We start from the raw sequence: 22,212 nt of genomic DNA on the forward strand, positions 1-22,212 counted from the left end.
CACATGAGGCCACTGAGGGATTGAGTTCAGGAGACAGCAGAGCTGGCTGGAGAAGGGGGTGGTGCAGCAGAGGTGAGAAGCTGCTCTAATGGAGGACCTTTCTCATGTACAGAGAATGATGGAGACAGTGATTAGAGAAGATGAATAGTACCTCTGATTGTTGTGTGAGGAAACAGGAAGCAGGAATGTAGATAGACAGATGGGGAATGAATGGGTCCAAAGCTGGCAGAAAGACCCCCACTGTAACCATATGTGTCACCAGAAACCAGGCTGGCTGTTGGTTCCTCTGGCCTCATGTTATTATGGAATCATCTGGAAGGGTCATTGAAAAACATTTATTTCAATACCTTCAGCCTTTAAAGGACTTCCCTGGTGGCTCAGACGGTAAAGCATCTGCCTATAGTATGGGAGACCCGGGTTCAATCCCTGGGTTGGGAAGATCTCCTGGAGAAGGAAATGGCAGCCCACTCCAGTATTCTTGCCGGGAAAATCCCATGGATGGAGGAGCCTGGTAGGCTACAGTCTATGGGGTTGCAAAGAGTCGGACACGACTGAGCAACTTCACTTTTCACTTTCAGCCTTTAAAAGGATGATCTATAGTCTATATTAATACAGAGCAGGCTCCTGGATCTGAGATTCCACACAGCTGCCACCCAGCACGTTGAGGTGTGGGGAGTGACCAGCCACATCCTTGTACTGGGGCCCCAGGAAGCAACCGCACACTGGTCTGTATCCACGTGTCACCATGCCCCAGTCACACAGCCCCTACTAATGTGTAGTGTGCATCAGAGCACCCTGGTGCCCCAGGGCTGGCAGGATCTCAGCCATCCTCTCCCTAGTCCTGCCTTCTCCAACATCCCCCCAACCCCTCCCTCCCCGCCCCTTACACCCCATCATTTTGCTCAAGGAAATTTCCCCAGTTGCCAGCTTTATAGATGCAGTTTTCTGAAACTTGGATTTTACTGCAGAAAATCCCTTGCAGTTCTCCAGCAGGTTTTGTGAACCGTCATCTGTCCAGAATGAAACTGCCCATGCCCCCAGCAGACCTCCTGTGGGTCCCACCCACCTCACATTGGCTCTTGGACCTGCTGGGCCAGAGTGAACTTGCTGAAGATGAGGAAGGGATGTTTTGGTCAATGTGGGCTGGTTGGTGAAAACCCTCCCTGTATTTCACCATTTAGAAATACGTTTTGAAACTGACTGGCCTCACAGCTACATTCTGTTGGGAGGCTGAGAGCGGAACCAGGAGGTGTGGTATCTCTGGACCAAGTCACCCTGGGAAGGGTCTGCTGTGAGCAGGGCCAGCCAGTCACAAGGCTGAGAAGCCTGGAGCTCGGGCATAAACTGGAAGGGGAGGGGGACTCACCCAGGTATTCAGCGTCTGAGCCCAGGTGGAGAACAGTTCCTTCCTCAAAGGTCTCAGAACGTGAAAACTGATGGAAGTGTAACATATAACCAGTTCCCTGGGGTCCGGATAGCAGCGGGTCTCGGCATATAGGAGGACAGGAAACTCAGGAAGAAAGTAAAGACGTATGTGTGCATTTGTGAAAAAATGAACACATCCTCATCCTGGTGCTTCACATCTGGAGACAGTCAAGTTGCTCTGTCAGGCATGGGGTAGGGGTGCCCACACGGCCACCTCCTTCCAGATACCCGAGCACTGTCCTGTCACTCCGTGGGCTTGTGGACGTTTCCTGTTAGAACTAACCTGTGTCCTAAGCTGTTTTCACCTACGGAGATGCCGTCGACGCCTCTACTCATCCTTGGAGCCATCTCGGCCAGGTTACTTGGCCTGCAGAGGTGTCTGTACTGGGTGCTCTCCGCCCCCGTCTCTGTGATCGGCCAGATGTTCTGGCTGCTTTTAGTCTCCCCAAGTCTCACAGCCCCTTGTCAGTCTAGTAGTAAAAGAAGATGGCCATGCTAAAGCCAGGTGAACATAGCAGAGGGTGTAGATGGAGCAGAGGGTGGGATGGCAGTGACTGAGCTGACCTCTGGCTGGAGAGTGTTTGGCTAGTTTGGTGGGAGAAGGACAGCACTTCTGCGATCCGTAGGCTGAAATAATGAAGTCACTAAACACAGCCATTTATAATAATTATCTCCTGCCCCCCAAATCTTATTTAAACAAACAGTGTATATTAGCAAACACATTTATTCCTCAGCCCCAGCATCCCACCTGGACTGCAGACTCCCACATGGGAGTCCAGTGGAGCATTTGCTGAAAAGAATGGCATGTGGTGGGCGTGGGCAGGACCACCTGTGCTCTGACATCCCAGAGGCGGGGAGATGGGGTTCTGGCCCAGGTGTGAAGGGTGCCCCTCGCCTGCTCTAGCTGCTGTGCAGCTTGTCAGCAGGTAGAGGGGTGGTTTGGGGAGGGTCTCCAAGCAGGAGAGGCACCAAGACCAGAAAGGCCAGGGCTGGTGGGTAAGGTGGGAACAGCCAGGCGTCTCATGTGTGTGGGTGTGGCATGGGGTGGAGGCTGGACATCTGAGGTGGAGGAGGGAATCAGATGTGACCAGCTTGGTCTGGAGTGACAGCTGAGGACCAAGAGCAGCAGGAGAGCATTAGAGGAGTGTCTCAGTTTATTCAGACTTTCAGCCAGCCATCTTTCAGTCCCTGCCGTGGGCCAGGAACTGTGCCCTGAACCAGGATTGAAAGTTCTCCCCACCTGTGAGGTGCTGTCCATAGTGTGGCAGAGGAGTTGGAGGTGGTTTGAAGCACAGACGAGTCTGGAGTGGAAGCTGCTACAGTGGGCTTTGCAGGCCCAGAGGAAGGAGGGGTGGAGCTGGGAGCTGGGAAAGGCTTCGGAGAAGGTGTGGCCTTTGTGCAGATATTATTTTCTTTTTTCTTGCTCATCCCCGCTTCAGTCATGTCTGACATTTTGTGACCCCATGGACCATAGCCCACTAGGCTCCTCTGTCCTTGGGATTGTCCAGGCAAGAATACTGGGATGCGTTGCCGTGCCCTCCTTCAGGGATCTTCCTGACCCAGGGATTGAGCCCATGTCTCTTAACATCACCTGCACTGGCGGGGGTTTGGGTTCGTTACCGCCAGCGCCACCTGGGAACATGGTCCTTTCTGGAGGACTTCCCCAGCAGTCTGTCTTCCTAGCCAGTCACAGCAAGAACAAGTGTGCACACCCATGCACGTGGCCTCCAAGGGAGGTAAGATGGCTCTCCAGACTCCCCAAGAGCCCTCCAGGTTATCTCATGGGAATTCAGACTCCTGTGAGGCCTGTGCAAATGGCATAGATGCTGGGATGGGTGAAGTGGGATTCTAGACTCTTGACTTCCTCCCCGTCTATGAGGGCTCACCCATTCCCAGGACCAAGACTTGATCTCAAAAACTGGCGGCAGCCGTGAAGAGTACCAGACTTGTTCTCATCTGGTTTGGGCCCGCAGCCTCCCGGTGTGGTCTCCCTTGTCTCCTTCTGGGAGAGGCCCCTCTTGTATCCGGGAGACGTCATGCTGGGGATGCGGGCGCTAAGGGCGACAGCCCCCAGGGAGGCCAGCAGACACCCAGAGATCTTCCAGCTCTCAACGGATGCTCCCAGTCCTTGAGCTCATGCCCATTGGAATGATTAATTGGCGTCCTCCACTCTGCTGGACAATTACGGAGTGCAGGAGAAGGAGGGAAAGGTCTTCAGTTGGACCCAATTTGGCACCATATTGTTTTCTGTTAATCTATTTTGTTTTCTGTCCGTCTGTCCCCAGGGACGGGGGCCTTGCTGCTTGCTGAAGCATGCATAACTAATGTCCTCATTAAGGGCTGATCTGTTTACCAAGGCCAGGCGAGGAAGCCAGCCTGCCAAACCTAGGCGCAAGCTGGGGGCCGTTGCCTCCCTCTGGGCCTTAGCCCCACCTCATTAAGCTGGTCCAGGCTATTGATTGGGAGCCTGTGTTTGGAAGAGTCTTACTTACTCCATGCATTATCTTGACAGATTGATCAGACCTGATTGAGAACCTCTTAAAGAAACGAACAGCTGTAATGGGAAAGTTGGACTCTGTCATCCGTTAGGATGATTCTGGGAGCAAGAAGAACAAGTCTGACATCTTGGAGCAATTGTATTTACAATTAACATGGCTGAAAACGATTGCCTCTATTGATCCCCCTTCCTGCAATTACAGCTCCATTGTTTACATTCCAGCACTTCAGTTATAAAAAGGAAATTCAATAATTATTGCATTATTTAAAGTTAAAGTGCCACAGAGTTTGCTGGCTACGCTTGCTGGTTGATTTAACGTTCAGTAAAATCCATGCTGAGCTCTCCATCTTGAGGCCGAACAATATCGGCGTTTAATGAGACTTAAAAAGCTGGGGAAGGAGAGCAAAACCTAGTGCGCAGGGTGTTTGTCTGGGTTATTTATGGGGGGGACCCAAAGGCAGGGCAGAGAAACACACCATGTCATCTTTCACAAAAGTATGTTCCCCCTCTTGCCAGCTGTCTCCTGGTCTCTTGACTCCGCTTCCTCAAAGAAGCACTTCTCTCTTTCCACTCTCTCAGTCCCTTGTTTCCTTCCCACAAGGGTAACTTCTCAGCCATAAACAAAATCCACGGAATTTAGGGAGAAAGGGTGAAACGTCTTAGCACCCAAAAGGAGCGACACGGAAGGCTTTTGTTTCAAGGGAATTTTTCTCTTCCATGCAGTCATTTTCCCATTTTCTGATTCGAGGGGAAAAAAATGAAATAAAAAAAGGAAGCACCCCCCCCGACCCCACTTATGAGGAAGAAAGCCCTGCACGTGCTCACTGCCCCCCTGCCCGTCTCACGCTGGTGGCCCCGACCCCTCTCATAAGGCGGGTGATGAGAGTGTTGGTCAACAGATGCTGGGGGCTCGAGAGGTGCCTCCAGGTTGGAGCACCACACTCAGACTCCCAGCAGCGGCAGCTGCAAAGTTCAAGAGCACGGGAGGAATTTTAAAGACCATTTTATTTTTCTCATATTTGGTGGAAACTCTCCAGCAGGCTGGGTTCCAACAAGACATCTGGACAGGTGTGCTCAGCGGGGTGCCAAGCTCATGAGGAAAAAGTGATGCCTCATGCCTCACCATCAGGAGTCACGCTTTCAGCCCCAGCCCCAGGAAATTTAAGACTGCAGGTGTGAAAGGGGAGAGGAAGATGAATGGAGCCAATTCCGACTTTTATAAAGTATCTGGAGCGGGCCGGTAGCAGGCAGCTGCTTCCGTGGGCCTTTTTCATTAAAGAGGTGAATTCTTGAGTGCTGGCACTGCGTGATTTATCGAGGGCAGTTTGCTAGCGTCTGAAATGCTCTTTGGGAAAGGGTGGGTGATGCGGAGATTTTAGGCCTGGGCAGTTTTCCTTCTTACGAGGAAATACCTTCAGGGGCTCCGACTTGGGTCTCTCCTCCGTGGCGGTCGCTGTCCCAAGCAGCTGTTCTCAAGAGTGTGACCCCAGGCCACCAGCACCAGGGAGGCGGTCAGGAATTCCCCCTCCCTACCCCGAACCCGGACCTGGTGAATTAGAAACCCTCAGGGTGGGTCCCGACGCTCTGCGTCGGGACACCCCCACCTCCCACCCCGGGGTGCTTCTGAGGCATGCTCAAGCCAGAGGGCCGCAGAGCTGGAACGTGTCTGTATCTTTAACTGCTGAGCCCGTGGTGTGCGCCTGCCAGCCAGGTGAGGAAGCAACATCCAGGCTCGGGGTAGAAAGATGACGCCCGTGCCAGACGTTTGGGCAGTCTTTCCCGTCTTCTGAATCTTTTTCACATTTGTTTGCTCACGTGGTTTCCAAATTGCCTCCGAGGAAGACAGGGCAAGTATAAACGTCTGTGTTTCACAGATGAAGTAACGCACCTGTTTTGACCACCAGACAAGTATTTCTTCTTCTTCTTCTTTTTTTTTTTTTCTTTCTGCTGTGTTGACTGTCATGGGATTGGAGATACAAATAAGCAAATCCTTCAGCGTGGATTTGGGAAACCAGGGATGTGTCTGTTTCAGCTCAGTTCTCCTTCCCTGGTCCTCACCTGGGGTGTTGGCAGATGTGCTAAAGAACAAGGTTTCTGATTTTTCACTATTTGGGTGCCGACAGACAGAGAGATCCAGTAAACAGATGTGGTTCTGGAGCAAGGGCCTGGGCCTGGGGTGAGGGTCCTGACTCTGCCGCACCAGCTGTGTGACTTTGGGCAAATGACCTAAAATAAGAATTAGGGGCCTGTTGTAAGGAAGAAGTCAGTCCCATGCAAGTACAGTTTCCCCTCTGTTTCATCATTTCTGCACATCGAAATTTCTTTACTGTCAACGAGCAGTCCTGCTCTGGGACTGGGGGTGTGGGGTGGCGGTTCCCAGGGAGGGGCAGGACAGACTGGCGTGAGGAGGGAAATGGCAGATAGGTGAATTCAGTGACATTCATTCCCAGCCCTTATCCCCAAAGCCTAGCCAGCTCGGAAAGTAATGATAGTAATAATAATAACCTTATTAATTATGAAGGCAAACGTACAGCAGGTGCCGTGTTAAGCACCTTTGTATGAATTATCCCACTGACCTCTCCCACTGGTACTGTGAGGGGATCCCTATATTGCAGATGAGGAAACTGAGGCCCAACCCATGTGTATGTCTTGCCCAGAGTAGCACAGAGGGAGGGTTTTCCCCGGCCTGCCTTAATCCAGAGTGCTTCGTAAACCACTGTTACGGCAAGAGTGTGACCTGGAGTTGAACGGGGACCAGCTTGAGTAGCACGAATACGGTGGCCTTTGTTTCATGTGGGGACTTAAACCTGTGGGAGCTGAAGAGTAGCTCCAGGGAGGAAGCGCATCTTCACGAATGAAGAAAGTCACTGTTCCCCATGCCCTGTCTTAACGGAGGGGTGACCTTTGGACTCGAGGAGCCTGGGCTCGTTCCTGGAGAATGGTCAGGTTGATGTTAGCCGGGGGACCTACTCTTTTCCTCACCATGTATTTCCCTTGGCTTCCCAGCTTATGTACATGCTCCTTTGACCATCTGGAAATGAGCCCTTATCTTGCTTGAGACCCTGTGCTCTGATGGGCCCCCTCCTTTAGGAAAGATGCCTGCATACCCTGAGAAGGTTCGTCTCTGTGTGGGTATGCCACGCCCCTCTCTGGAGTTTTCCCAACAGAGGGAAACGAAATCTGTTAGTACCAGCATTCCACAAGAGCCCACATTTGGATTTCTTCTAGAAAAGACTCAAAGCCGAGTCTGATGCGCCCTCTCAGTGGCTGCAGATTCATGCTTATTTTACTTCTAAAATGTATTGTGCTTCTCTCTAAGGACCATTCATCTTCCTGAGACTTTTGAATGAGGAGATGTCATTCTTGCGAGCCAAGAGATCCAGGGTTGGAAAGCCTGAACTCCAGCCTTGGAACTCAGATGCCGAGAGCGAACAGTCAGGGCTTGTTCCAAGGCATGAGGAGTCTGGCCTAGAAACCAGAAAATAGGTCAGAGATTGATCTAAGGGAACGTTTTTTACTTCCTTTCACTTTCTCTTGTAAATTGTGGTCGGAGCTTATATTTTAACGCTGTCTGCTGGGCTCCTGCAGTGAAATAGGACTAAATTAACATGTGCCAAGGTCGAGGGCTTGAGTGGGTGAAAAGCCAACAGGAAACCGAAAATACGTATATATTTAGGTTGACCTTCCGGAAGCCTTCCTAAGAATCTGATATTAAATCTGGAACGGTAACACCACCCCTGATTAAAAAGTCGGCCACCTCTCTTCCAGGTTGAGTTACACCTGAAACAGTTTCCTCTTTAGATGTCCCAGGTGAATACCTGGGTCTGGGGCGTCTCGGGCCCCATGACAGCCCCCTGCAGTCAGTACAGCGTTGCTGGATGGCCATGGACCCGGCCTCCAACCCCGGGTTCCAGTCCTGTTTTGTGCACTCTGTGGGAACTCATGGGTCAGGGGAGGAGTCACGTGACCTCTCGGAGCTTTGGGTTTCTCTAAGGACAGGAGCCAAACACCGCCCACCTCAGGCTGTAATGAGAAAATGAAGCGTGCGGAGGTGCCTCCTCAGCAGTACCTGCCGTGCAGGGTTACGATGGTGAATTAACCCCCCTCACGTCTTCCTTATTCCATCTTAGTGGGTAATTAGTGGGCTCACTCCGGACCTTCATCTTCCTGTCCCAGCTCACCGGAGGTGTTGGTGAGACTTCTGCAGCGCTCTCTCTGAGCCCCTGGCTTGCTCTGGTTAACAGTTTTCTCCTCCAGAGGTCTGATGGAACAGCAGCCTCTTCCATCAAGGCCTTCCATGTGTGGGTTGTGGGGCCCTCCCCGCTAGGTGTAGGTCACCCCCAGGGTTGCCCACGTGCCCCAGGAGGGGTGGATCCCTGGGAGCCGCTTTACCTCACCCATCACGGAGCTTCACCGTTTGATCTGCCCTCCGGGTGCGGTTGCGACGCATCCGTGGGAGAATGTGGTGAGCCGGGGTGGCCGTTTGTGTGTTCCTCATGACAGGTATTATTCCCCACGGAAGCCTCCTACGTGAATCCTGTGTGTTTTCGTTTGTGAGAGTGTGTGTGTGCGAGTGTCAGAGTGTACTTTGTCCATTTCTACTTTAAAGGGGAGGCTTTGACAAAACCTGATCAATATTTTGCATTCCATGCATGAAGAACCAGATGTTAGAAGTTTCCTCTTGTTGGGGAGGAGGAGGGAGCCAGGGCCCCTCCAGATTTATATAAATCGATGTTCTCTGACAGAAGTTGGTTAGTTTTCCTGGGAAACAAGTAACAGGAACACATTTTTTTGATTTTCACGATGAATTATTTTCTAACAAGAGCCCTCTTCTCATCTCTTTGACTCTCAGTTGCTGGCCAGGGTGAACGAGCCCAACATACTAATGGGGTGAAATCCCACAAATAATGCCAGCCGGCTCCTTTCCTTTCTTTTTAAATTATTCATTTCCTCTTCATACCCGCCCTCACGTGCCAGGCTCATTATCCGAGATGCCTTTTACTGTATTGAGGTCTTATCTTTTCCAAGTTCTTCCCCCGGAACCAGACCCAGAAGCAAGTCAAGGAAGGGCATCTCCACGGCAAGGGGAACAGGCACGCCTCTCCCTGCATCTCCAGGTCAGGGGCACAGAAGTGTCACCTGCCAGCTAAACCCAGCCCAGCATTTTGTTGATAAAATATAAATGCTCCAACAGGATTGGACAGGTGGACAGGACAGGGTCCCTGGTCAGCACGAGGGAGCCCCCTCGCTCATTTCCAGCGCAGGTGCTGCTTACCCAGCGTGTGCCAGTCCAGCTCCTGCGTGCTGAGGGCCATCTGTTATCTGCTGCACCGTGGTCGTTTGGAGAAGCTGGAGTTTGCAGAGTTCTTTCCCTGCTTCCATTTATGAGTCAGACCGGGTACCTATTTCCTTTTTGTGGGTCCTTGTGCTTCTTTGTGCTTGCAGGAAGTAAACCCTGTTGCCACGTGAAGAACTTCCTTTCAGTGAGAACAGCTGCACACTTGCAGTTCCTATAAGCCAGTGTTTTGCAGGCACTGTTTTTAAAAAGTATTTTTTTTTTTTTGATGTGTTCCATTTTTCAAAGTCTGTGCTGAATTTGCTACAGTATTGCTTCCATTGTTTATGTTCTGGATTTTTGGCCATGAGGCATGTGAGGTCCTAGCTCCCTGACCAAGGATGGAACCGGCACCCCCTGCATTAAAAGTCCCAACCACTGGATTGCCAGGGAAACCCTTGCAGGCACTTTTTAAAACCGGACAGTAAGACCGGGGAAATCAGGGAAGCCCTCGGCAGTTCAGGATTCAAGGTTGTAGGAGAGGCTGGCTGGACAGAGTGCTGGACTGGACCTTGGTTTCTGCTCTTCCTTTAGCTGAGTCAGTCGCCCTTCCTGGACTGATTTGTTGGTCCTGCTTCTTCATTACTCACTGGTTGGTTTTTCTTGAGTGATCTGCTGATTTTCCCGTGCCCCTGGAGGAAGTGTTCTCACGATGGTAATTCACACCAGAAGGTTGCCCTCCTCATATCTCTTGGCCTGTCTGCCAGGTTACCACCATCACTGCTTCGTTACTTGCTGGGTCAGGCCCTCGGGTAGGGCGTAGTCTGTGTGTCTTTGTGTGTGGGTGTGTTTACACAGTGTGTGTTTTCATGTGTTGACATCTAGAATGGAACCAAACCCTGCCCAGTGGGCTCAGTGACCATTCTCCTTTGGGTCCGCATGTAGCACACACGTCTTACAGCACACTGACCACAGTTGAAGTTATTGTTCTGTGTTCTCATTCTTTATTTTGTATTTTTAAAAAGCGTTAGTTATTTATGGCTGCCTCAGGTCTTAGTGGCAGCGCGCGGGATCTTCTCTTCATTTCGGCGCGTGGGCCTCTCGCTGCGGGGTGTGGGTTTCTTCCCTAGGTGGGGCATGCAGGCTCTCTAGTTGAGGCGCAGACTCAGCAGTTGTGGTGCACGCGCTTAGTTGTCCTGGGGCATGTAGGATCTTCGTTCCCAACCAGGGATGGAACCCGCATGTCCCCTGCCCTGGAATGCAGATTCTTAACTGGCGGACCACCAGGAAGGTCCCCTGTTTTCTTTTTTAGACTGCACAACTGACCCGCTAGAGGTGAGCATAAAGAAATCTTGAGCATAGAGTTCAGAATCTTGAGCACAGAGTAAAGAAATAATTGGAAACAACCAAACCAAGACTTGGGTCCTCCTACCTGAGGATGGGCGAGCTCTGTGATGGAGGGGGAGAGGCTTGGGGGAGTCCAGTATCTGTGTGGGAGAAGAATTTCCTTCTTGCTGAGAAGAGCAGGAACTCTGAGAGGAGGCAGCCCCTTCACTGAGTATTCCACTGGGCTTTGTGCCTCGGTGGATTCTTCATATATTACAGTGAATTTAATTAAATACATTGTGATCCCAACTGAGGGTATCCTAATTAGCTGGGTCAGGAACAAATCATTCTCCCTCCTTCTCTAGATGAAAACATCTACTCTCTCCTGCAGGGAAAGCATTTCTGGGGTGACAGGCTGGCCCTGTGAAGTCAGTCTCTCCAGTCCTGCCCCCTCCTGCTGCTTCTTACTAGGCAAGTTCCCAGGGTGGAATTCTGGGGATGGGCCAGCGCATCTTGGGAGGGAGAGGGAGCCCGGACACCAAGGTCAGGGCCTGGACCCACTGAAGACCTGGGAAGGGACCAGATGGTGCGGATAAGTCAGGACCCTGTGGCTGGCTTTGGACCCCCGTTTGCTCCATGTTGGACAGCCTGAAAACTGCCTAAGCAGGAGCTTATAAGATGTGGTGAGAACAGGAGCACTCACGTGCAGAGACTCCAGTTGTGAGTGGAAGTTCGGGTTGGGGTATAACCTTTATGAGCAGGTGTTTCCTAGGAATGGAGAAATAGTTTATTCTGGATTTCCATGTGTATGTCTTGGAGAGTGAACTTGGAGTGCACAAGCAAGCCTGGAATTTTGAATTAAGCTTCTGTGCAAGTCCCTGAGAGGGGATCCTAAATGTCTGCTACACCGGGCTCAGAGGGAGAGGCCTTCGCTCTGTTTTCCGCATTTTTTGCTTTTATTCTTGTTTCTACCATTTGTATCGGGCACCCATTCATTTTCTTTCCGAAATGGTTCTCGCATAGCAGACCAACAGGATTCCTGGTGGCAGCAGAGATTACCAGTGACTACCAGGAGTCAAGTGTGGTGGTTTAGGGGCATCATCATTGTATCAGTTATTTTTCCAGCAGGAGTCCCCAGTGTGATGTTTATTTCAGTTGAGGATATATACAGCCCTGTCACCCAAGAGCCCCTGAGCCTGAGGATGAAAGACATCTGACATCTCAGCTCCCATCCAACTCTTTCTGGCCGTGTTATCCTCTCTTCTGGCTCAGAGACTAGAAACCCCAGACTTTTGGAAAAGAACCCTCACATCCATATTAAAATCTCATGTTTAAGATTCAGAGCCTTACTGCCAGGAAATCCTGTTTCATGAGAAGGTAATGGGAATTCGGGGTTAAGGCTTCAGTGATATTTTCTGTAATTTCGTAGTTTACGATACCACCAGAATCCCTTGCTAGGACTTATCGCTTTGGATTCCATGGTTATTTTCCCTGTTACCTTTCATTCAGTCAGTTTTTGTTGAAACTTTAATAAATGTAATGTGTTGGGACTTGGTGATCCAAGGTGGCCTTTCCTGGCTCCTGTATGAGTTCCCTGTTCCTCAGTCCGAACCCTAATGCTTGCTCCTGAGAATATCCGGGTTCCATTTTTGGCTTTTGGGGGTCCCTATGGAGAATTTGGGTAGAATCGGCGTGGGCAAGCTCATTTTGTTTTCCTTTCCATCCAGCCCAGCAGTCTCTCTCCCCGGAGTCCCACCCTCCAAAAAATGTAGCTTTGGAGCTTTCAATCCTTGACAAGGAGACTTAAGTCAGAGGGGGCAAACTGAAGAGAAACCATTAAAAGCAAACAAACAAACAAGAAAAACCAGCTCAAATTTATTTCAGGAAAAGTAGCTTTGTGTTTTTGGTGGTTATACTCTGACAGCTAGCATTGAGCTTGCTTGTTACTTGGTCTCTTTCTGGCTGTGATTGCTGTAGGCCAGCTCTTACTGGAGGCAGGGCCAGGGGAAGGCTTATTGTTTTGCTCCAAGGCTCTGCACTTGAGTGTGTTAAGTCACCCATTTCTGGGAAAGAAGGGATTGTTCTCTGCTGATACCTGTGAAGCCCTTCACTGTGTTACCTGCAAGCTGGCCTCAGAGCAAAAGTTAACGTTGTGTAGCCAGCTTACATGGTCGAGGGCCTGCGCCCCGCTCCCCTTTCTTCAGCCCTCTGTTGATGCATTCATACTTCCTCTTCCAGTGAGGTCCAGACCTGCTTCTGGGATGTTCACACTTTTTCCGTGAACATAGGATGTGTACATGTGAACACATGAGCCTCAGAGCTGTGTCATCCAGTAGGGACAGTTGGGCCACTCTTGTTAGCATTGAGCAGAGTGCAGGGCATTGACCTCTGTGCTTCCTGAGTGTCCCACAGTATCATCAGGACAGGACAGAGGTCCACGCAGGACCAGAGATGGTTACCTGGCACGGGCGTCAAATAGAACAAGTGTGGTCAGAAAGGAGACGAGCAGCACAGAGCAGCCCCAAGGCTTTATTGTGGTTCCTTGGGCCGGGCTCGGGGGACTGGAGGTGGGCGTAGGGGCAAGGAGAAAGACGGAAGGACGGGTGATAACATGAGCCCATAAAATCCATGATCTCCGTTTCCTCCTCCAGAAGGATACTGGCGCGGATGCTGCCAGATTCTAGTTCTCTTTCTCCCATTAACTAGCTGTGTTAACTTGAGTCAACCACTTAAAACTTCTTGGGATTTTTTTTTTTCCCTGTTTTATGTGTACCCAATAGAAAAATTCCCTCTTCCCCTAAAATGAGTCATTTGAAATGAAGGAGGTGGCCTTTCTATACCAGGAGCATGTCAGTTCTCTAATTCTTAATAAAAGGGTCCATAGCTTTCCACGTGTTCTCACAGGGACCCCAAAGGATGTGAATGTTATGCTTGGATACAAGTCTTCTTCAAGATGCAGAAGCCTGGGTTCTGCCAACTCCATGGCCTCCACTGGTTTGTGTACCATACTTTTATCCCTGTTGCGTCTGCTTCATGGGCTTCCATTTTCTGGGATCAAAGTTCTGTATCCACACAAACACAACCCAGAGTGTAATTTTGACCATCTGAGCTCTAAGCCAAATGACCTTGAGATGTTGAGAGAGAACTGGTTTGGACAAATTTATTTTTCTTTTCTTCCTAATCTAGGGGAAGACCTAATTTCAGGTTCTCCTAATAGACTAGTTCTAAATACAAAAGCTTGAGTTATCTTTCTTGTGAAATAGCCACACAGCAGCTTTGGCACTTCGTTACTGACCTAAGATTCTGTGCAGGTAAGGTGACCACCCTGTAGGCCACCCCCTAAAGCAGGCGCTTGTCACTTTTTCCATGAAGGTCCAGATAATAAGATTTTAGGCTTTGCGGACCACGTAATCTCTGTTCCAACTGTTGAACTCCGTCCGGTGTTCAGAAAGTATCCATCGACGATGCACGAACCAACACATTTTGTGGCTGTGTTCCACCGAGACCCTATTTGCAGAACCAGGCAGCAGGGTGCACTTGGCCTGGGGCCATAGCTTGCCGACCCCTGTTCCACATAGAGCAGACACTTTGGAGATAAGCGGAAAGAGGAACCTCAGATTATTGTGCCAGGAAGCCCAGTTTTATGCTGGGAGGGTTGGATCCATCAGCATTTTCAGCACTCTGACATACCTGGGGGAGGCAGGAACGAGAGTCACCTTGCTCCCTGTCCTCATCAAGCTGCTGGGGGAAGGGCCTCCTGGGAAAACCGAGTCACCCCGGAAAGGGATTGTCGGGCGGCCGGCAGGGTGGGCGGGCTCGTGGTGGGGCTGGGCTTGGTGCGGCTGACCAGGGCACATCCCTCTCTCTTACCCTCGCAGCACCTGCAGCAGCGCGAGAGCGGCGTGGAGGGCGAGAGCTGTTACTACCACTGCGTCCTGTGCAGCTACTCCACCAAGGCCAAGCTCAACCTTATCCAGCACGTGCGCTCCATGAAGCACCAGCGCAGCGAGAGCCTGCGCAAGCTGCAGCGGCTGCAGAAGGGCCTCCCCGAGGAGGACGAGGACCTGGGGCAGATCTTCACCATCCGCAGGTGCCCCTCCACTGACCCCGGTGAGTGGTCTCGTGGGCCGCAGGTGGCCGCTGTGCTCTTGGCGTGGGGGACACGCAGGGACTGTCACTTTCCTCTTAACTATTAAAGTTTTTTAGAGGAACTTAGCATGACTTTTCTTTGCGCGTCACAAGCCACTGCCCAGTGAGCAAGCCAACAGACCGTGTGTTGTCCCCTCTCCCCAGGTGCGTCTGGCGTGCATTCTAGATTCAGTCTGTGGGTTCAGATCGACATAAAGAAAATGCTACAGTATGTCTTGCTCAGAATTGAGATTGGGCAGTTTGTGGCCTCGAGTCTGGTCTGTAAGAATGAATTGCAGAGGTGATCGAAGAGTGAGTGCTTATTAAAAACATCGTGACTGTTCCGAGCGCCCCGGCTATTCCTGGCTCAGAGCTGCCCCTTCCCTCACAGAGAGCATGGGGACCTTGCCGCAGCCCTTGCCCCGCGTCTGCTTCCCGCCTGTCCTCTAGGCTTGCAGTCCCTTCTCCTATCTTTCCCATGTGACTTAACTCCCGTGGGAACCTCGTACATTAGACTGTCCCCTCTCTCTTACTTTTTTCAGCCTCCCAATCCCTTTCTCTCCACTTGGGAGCATAGGACAGTCAGCTGACTCTTTAAAAACCATACAGCAAAAGCTCTCCCTTAATCCTGAGTTCCATTGTCTGTCTACAACAGAATCTTCAGATTCTTGAAAGAACAATCTGTGTTGGTCCATCTCCAGTTCACATGTCAGCCTATCAGAGCCTGTTTCCTCTCATCATCAAACCGTGCTTGAGAAGGAACCCTTGACCTTGGATGTACCCAGTCCAGTGGCTATGTGCTGGGCTTCTTTCTTGGTCTCTGAGGTCACTGCCAGTGCCTTCTGGAAGCACCCTTGCCTGGCCCTGTCTGTGTCTTGTTCTTTGACTGCTCCAGACCATCCTCCATGCCCCTCCCTGGCTTGTGGTCCTTGGTCTGCCCCCCAGGCTGGCATCGCCGGGAACTAGGCCTGGCCCTTGGCTCCCAGCCTCTCCTGGGTTTGGCACATGCTCTCCTGCCTTTGGCACGTGCCCTTCGGGCAGCTCCCTGGGTTTCTCACTGGGGCCACCTCACAGGCCTGGGTTCACGACTTCTCCTGCAGACAAACCCCTTTGCTCATTCCGATGGCAGGTTGCCACACGACCTGGCCAGGCTGCAGACTCAGGCGGGCCCTTTGGTCTCTCTGTTGCCTGCAGCACCCTGTCAGCCATTGAGCTGTCATGGCCATGTGGGGTTTTAATCCTAATGTTATCAGATTGCACATTTTCACAGTTTTTAAAGGCAAAGAGTTATATAAACCTTACTGTGAAAAATGGCATGGCCCTCCCCAGTGCCATTCCCCAGAGCCCTGGCTTTCACGTTTAATTGTTCCTTTTGTTACTCATGGCCATATTTCTTAACATGCCTCTACTATTGTTGCTTGAAATTGTGGTGTTTTTGTTTTTTTTTTTTTTTTTGGCCAAGTGTTAGGCATTACCTATTGGCTTTCTGCATTGGAAGATAAGGATTTTACTAGTATGCCATTCTGCAAGCCCACACACTCATACCTACTTACACACACCACATCCACAAACTCACATTCCCACCCCACCCTCACTCTGTACACACCCTCTTGCACACAGGCTCGGTACCCACAAATCCCAGCCCCTCAATACATTGTCTCCCCCTCCGATCCGTCTTCCATTATGATTAAATAATAATTTGGGGATGTATTAATATTCAGTATTTTCATTATTCTAACTCTATAAATATTAATCACAGCTGAGCCACGTAGAGTTTTATAATTTAATTTACCTTCTTGTACAACTTTTGTTTTCTCTGGTTTTCTAGGTACCTGTGATTAATTCATGGCTAACCCTCTGCCAGGGTAGACGTTTTCTCCGCTCTGAAGGCTCTGCTATATCGCTCTGTCAGCTTCGTTTCCTGCTGGAGGCATTGCTCCAGAGCCCCCCCTGGACCTCTCTGCCCACAGCTTCTGTGTCCATCACCCAGCTGCTTCTCTTCCCCCTTTTTCTGTATAGGTGGAGCTAGATTCCCCAATGATGGGATACACCAGAATTTGAGAATGTTTCCTCTCTGCTCGAGTAGGATTATCACAGAGGAGGGGCCAGTCCTCCTAGCAGTCAGTCTGGATTGTCGCTTTGGGAAAGTCCTGAGTGGGGATCAGGGTGATTTTTGTCACCCCCAGGTCACTGCAAGATGGACTGTGCCTTCCTGCATGTATCATGGATGCCTCTTTTGTTTAAAGTTCATTCTCCACCGCTGGGGCTTGTGTTTCATGTCTGACCCATGGTCCTGGGATGGGACCCAGCACCCACAGCCAGGCCAGGGCTCCAGGACTGGGACCGTTGAGCCATCCAGCTGTGGGGCCCCCGCTCCCCACAAGGGCGTTTTGGCCTGCTTGTTCTGCCACTCTCTTTGTTCTGCTGTTGAGTCGTTTGACGGGGTTCTTCTTCCTCTACCGACATACTCAGACCTATTTATTTCAGGGTTTAATTTTTTTTTTTTTAAACCAGCTTTGCATACGTCATTGTTTTAATCTTCCACTAAAAGCTGGTCCCTTTTGCCCCCTCAATTCTTTCTTTCACTCTGCTCAGAATTCCCTTTTTATTAATGAGGTGCCCCAAACTAAATAGTGTACAGCTGCCATTTCACCCAGGGTCTATGAGCTGGAACAAACAGTCCCCTGTTTTATAATGTAATACTTCTATTTATGCAGTCGCTATGGAATTGCGTTCTTACACCACTGCCTTCTGGGTTTCTCTCATTTAATGCGTCTTAGTGTTTTTTTTCTCCCTCTCCGAAGTGTCTGAGCAACTTTCATCTAGATGATAGACTCCCTTTCTGCATTTCAGAATCCTTTTGTATTGTCTTCGGCCTGGAGTCATGCTTGCACTCTCCACCCACCTCCCTCCCCACCCTGTACCTCCCTTCCACCCGTGCGCTCTAGCTAAGTGTATACTCTTTACTAATGACAAAGGCATAAATTACTAGGTAATGTTCGTATTGACACGAAGAGTAACTCGGTTCTGTTTTAGAAACTCCTTCAAGAAAACTCACCTTAAAACATATCCTCCTCCCTTGTACCGGGAATGGGCTCTTACAAACTTCTTGGAAGAATGTCTTCAAGAGAAGGGCAACACGGGCCTGGTAGAATTAAGACACTGAAAGTCATCATCTTCTGGTTTTGTAAATACAGACTTCATAAAACAGGTGTCCCTTGTTCTGCCATGCTCAGAGACCCTGCATCATCCTTTTACAGATGGAAGGTTCCTGGCTGCCCCGCTTGGAGCAAGTCTGTGGGTATCATTTTTCCATCAGCATTTGCTCACTTTGTGTTTCTGTGTCACGTTTTGGTAATTCTCACCGTATTTCAAGCCCTCCACCAGCAGAAAATATTTCGACCCCCTGAAGGCTCAGATGATGATCAACATTTTTAAGCACTGAAGTGTTTTTTAATTAAGATATTTATTTTTCATTTATTTTTATTAAGATAGTTTATATACTTTTTTTTCCTGACCTTAATAGACTACCATATAGTGTAAATGTAACTTTTATACGCACTGGGAAACCACAAAAATCACGTTAGCTCACTTTGTTGTCGTACTTGATTTATCACAGCATCTGTGAGGTGTGCCTGTAATTCCCACTTCTCTCCTCTGGAACATAAAGGTTGGGGCACTGATCCTCAACTGGCAAGGTCGTCCATGTGGTGTGAGGAGGCCTCAGGGCGCCTTTGGGCACCTGTCGGGAGCCCTGCGTTCTGACTCTAAGCCGCGTGTAAACAGTGGTGGTGTCTAGGGTTTTCCTTCCTGGCATTCTGTCATCACCTGGTTAAAAGACAGCGTTCTCTCTCCTTTCCTTTCCTCCTGTCTTGTCCGCACACCAGAGAGATTTATACAAAAGCTACCGGAAATGACATCCTCCCCTTCCCTGAGCCCAGGGCCTCAGAGCTCAGCCTCCTGTCAGCTTCTGCCGCGGCGGGGCTTCTCTTACCGAGGCTGATGGAGTGGACTGTCCCGTGGTTTCTCGCCTGGGGGGTGACAGAAATGCCACTTCTTCAAACCCTACCTGTTAGCTCAGTTCCACGTGGAAGTGCAGAGAAGGAGAAGTGGTGGAAGTCTCCTCTGCCTTCAGAATTTCGTAGCAGTGGCCGAGATTCACACCCACCACTGGCTCCCTAAGCCCCTCGAGAGCCCTCATGACCAGCCTTAAAGCATCGAGGTCCTGCCCTGTTCCGCCAAAGGGCTGAGTCTTGGTTGCTGACCACATGCTAATCCCTAGCCCACCCTCCCCGACACAGTCCTGCTTGTGGTTGAGCGCCACCCTTGCTTACGTCAGTGAGTCCTATGGTGTATTGTTCGTTGTTGTTTTTTTTTCCACCAAGTGCAGTGGTCTTTGTGGTTATGCTTGCCACCCTCACCTCTGTGCTAGAAACACAGACACGCACACGCGGCCTTCCCATTTGAAAGAACGTCTTGGAAATGTACATCTCACAGAAAAGAAGGTACCACACTACCGAGATTCTTGCCTTCCCATCATATTTTGTGTGTGACCTGGTCTTTTGATTTTGGCTTGAATGTATTTTCTGCAGGACCAAGTATTCTCTTGACAGTGTTGGGATTTGGCCTTCCTGTTTCACTCCCACTCCTTCCCACACGCACACGGATAAAGGCAGACAAAGCTCGCTGCTGTGGCGGCACCTGGGTCATATCTCCCAGTGGCTGGCTTCGGCTCCTTGCCTCCCCTTAGTTGACCAGAAGGCCCTGGAAGATGAAACGCAGCCATAGGTGGATCATGTGTAGGATCAGCTTCCCTGTTTGCTTATTAAAAAGGCATTTCTGGCTCCCGGGTGAAACTGTAGTTAATTTTGCTCCATCAGTGCCCTGAGCCTCCAGAAGACAAAGAGGCACTTTGTGTTTCTGCCCTTGGCCTTCCTCTCTTTTCCTCCTCCTGTTTCTCTTACCCTCCCCTTAACTACTTCTCACATGGGGACGTGGCCCTCCAAACATTGCACAGAAGTAATGACATGACTCTTCATCGAGCACCTACTTTGAGTCGGGGGCACAGCTGATGCCGTCTCTCAGCTCTTGGTGTGGATACATTGTTCTAGACGCCAGCACAGGCGTTCAGGGCAGCCGATGATGGCTCAGCTTACAGATGGTGCGCTCATTCAGAATTTAGGGGAGTATTTTGCTTGGAGCAGAAGACAACAGCCTCCTACACTGACACATCTTTGGCGCTCAAGGTAGTGAATTCCTGGGGTCAGGGAGCCGGCCAAGTGACGATGTGGTTTAGACGACAACCTTTACTGAAACACTCACCGGCCTCACCTGATGGATGATTTTTTTGAAGCAAGTTCTGGGGAGTTCTACTTAACTTGTACAATTTAAGAGAATAAGAAAATGCACTGTTTCCTAGTTCATCATTTGTTTTTGTTTTGATTTTTCAAAACTGGCATAAAGCTGCCCTCTGAGTATTAAGTGCATTTTTTTTTGTAAATAGCTAAATTATACGCTATTTCAGTATAATTTTTCTTTTAACACTGAAATATGTTGCGACCAGTTCTGCAGTTCTAAGGTATTATTTTTATAGAACCAGCAGAGTTTTTTCTCTGTCCTTTTTCCTTTTGATTGTATGTCTTGTCCATGAGGCTTGGGGAAGCATAGGGATAAAGTAATTCTGACCAGAAAAGTTAAATGTGTAAAGGGCATCCAAACAAATTGGGGTGACTGAGAATTTGAGCACTCATGAAGGAATAAAGAAAACATGACTTTATCTGTTTTAAATCCATTTCCTGATGAGGGACTACTGGGATGAAAATTAGGAATTTCAGGGTGCATTTTCAGAAAGCTTCTTTTCCGTGCAAGGCTAAAGAGACTTCATTATATATTGACATGAAGAGAGAATATAATATTGTTGAATGAAAAATGGAGTTTGCTCAATGATGTATACTTTGATTCTGTTCTTCTTCTTTTTTTTCCTAAAGCTTTAAAAATAGCCATTCAAAGCAAAGTTTGTAATTGGCGTTTCTGACTGCTTCATGGGTGGGATCTGTTTATATGGAATCTAACAGAGTGCCAGCCACATGGCAAGAGCTCAAATAGTGGCCAAGCTCATTGACGGAGATACTAGCAAAGTTACTCACAGGAGACCAAGGGGTGAACCTTGCTTGTCTTTTGTTCGTGGAGACCGTTTTCCTTCTGTCAGTGTAAAGCACATGTAGTTTGATTACCACCTCATTCGCTTGCATTTTGCATCCACATGAAGAGGACAGGAGTGCTTCTTAGGGTGTCTACAGTCTTGTTTTTTTGTTGGAACAGAGTTCCTGATTTGCCTTAATTAGTCCTCTAACAATCTACAAAGGTCAGTGCCAATTGCCTGTTCATTTGCATTTGTAATTGTGATGGCTTCTGATTGCATATTCCTTGTCTTAGTCCTTCCTCTGCTGCTGCTGCTGCTGCTGAGTCGCTTCAGTCGTGTCCAACTCTGTGCAACCCCATAGACGGCAGCCCACCAGGCTCCCCCGTCCCTGGGATTCTCCAGGCAAGATCACTGGAGTGGGTTGCCATTTCCTTCTCCAGTTCATGAAAGTGAAAAGTGAAAGGGAAGTCGCTCAGTCGTGTCCGACTCTTAGCGACCCCATGGACTGCAGCCCACCAGGCTCATCCATCCATGGGATTTTCCAGGCAAGAGTACTGGAGTGGGGGGCCATTGCCTTCCCAAGTCCTTCCTCTAAGTATAGGCTAGTATGTCTGCTCCTCCTCTCACATGTGTGTGTGCACATCTATGTGTACATATGCATGCACACACGCATGTGCACACACGCGTGCACACACACACACACACACACTCTCCCCCCTACCAGTGTGGAAGCTAAGGCTCCATCTCTTCATACAAGACAGCTTTGTAGTGATAGCACCGCCTTCCCTGCAATGTCAGAGTCTGTTATAAAGAAGCATCTTGGAGAGGCTGTTGCTTCTAAGTTAGGAATGTCCTGAAGCCAGAGTCAGGGCAATTACATGGATACCAGGCAAGACCTCTGAGAGCCATTATCCAAGAGCTGTTTTGACTGGAGTCATTGTTATTGTTCAGTCGCTAAGTTGTGTCTGACTGTTTGCAACCGCATGGAATGCAGCATGCCACGCTTCCCTGTCCTTCACCATCTCCCTAAGTTTGCTCAAACTCATGTCCATTGCGTCGGTGATGCCATCCAACCATCTCATCCTCTGTCACCTCCTTCTGCTCTTGCCCTCAATCTTTCCCAGCATCAGGGTCTTTTCCAGTGAGTCAGCCCTTTGCATCAAGTGGCCAAAGTATTTTAGCATCAGTCCTTCCAGTGAAAATTCCCACCAAGCTTGTTTCCTCTCTGTCTTCTCCAGAAGAGATAAGCACATGTGCCAAGACATTCCACCTTTTAGAAATGATCTGAGATCTGGCTGCAGTAGCCTGAGTTACAGTGATTATCATTCATTTACCCATTCGTTTTTCTGGATCCACCATTTAGTAGTTGCTTTATTTTTATGGGAGGTTCAAAGCTGCCAGGGTTTTGGGTTTCATTTC

At 49.6% G+C, this 22,212-nt stretch overlaps 1 protein-coding gene across 1 annotated transcript in view; it reads left to right on the forward strand.

Annotated features, from left to right (window-relative positions):
- Positions 1-22,212, forward strand: part of ZFHX3 (zinc finger homeobox 3) — a 165,097-nt gene that overhangs the window by 50,802 nt on the left and 92,083 nt on the right. Inside the window, exon 3 of the mRNA XM_018062220.1 lies at positions 14,402-14,633. Coding sequence (XP_017917709.1) covers positions 14,402-14,633 — 232 coding nt within the window. The remainder of the gene's footprint in view (positions 1-14,401; positions 14,634-22,212) is intronic.

The sequence above is a fragment of the Capra hircus genome, chromosome 18, assembly GCF_001704415.2.
Source record: "Capra hircus breed San Clemente chromosome 18, ASM170441v1, whole genome shotgun sequence".
Taxonomy (NCBI): domain Eukaryota; kingdom Metazoa; phylum Chordata; class Mammalia; order Artiodactyla; family Bovidae; genus Capra; species Capra hircus.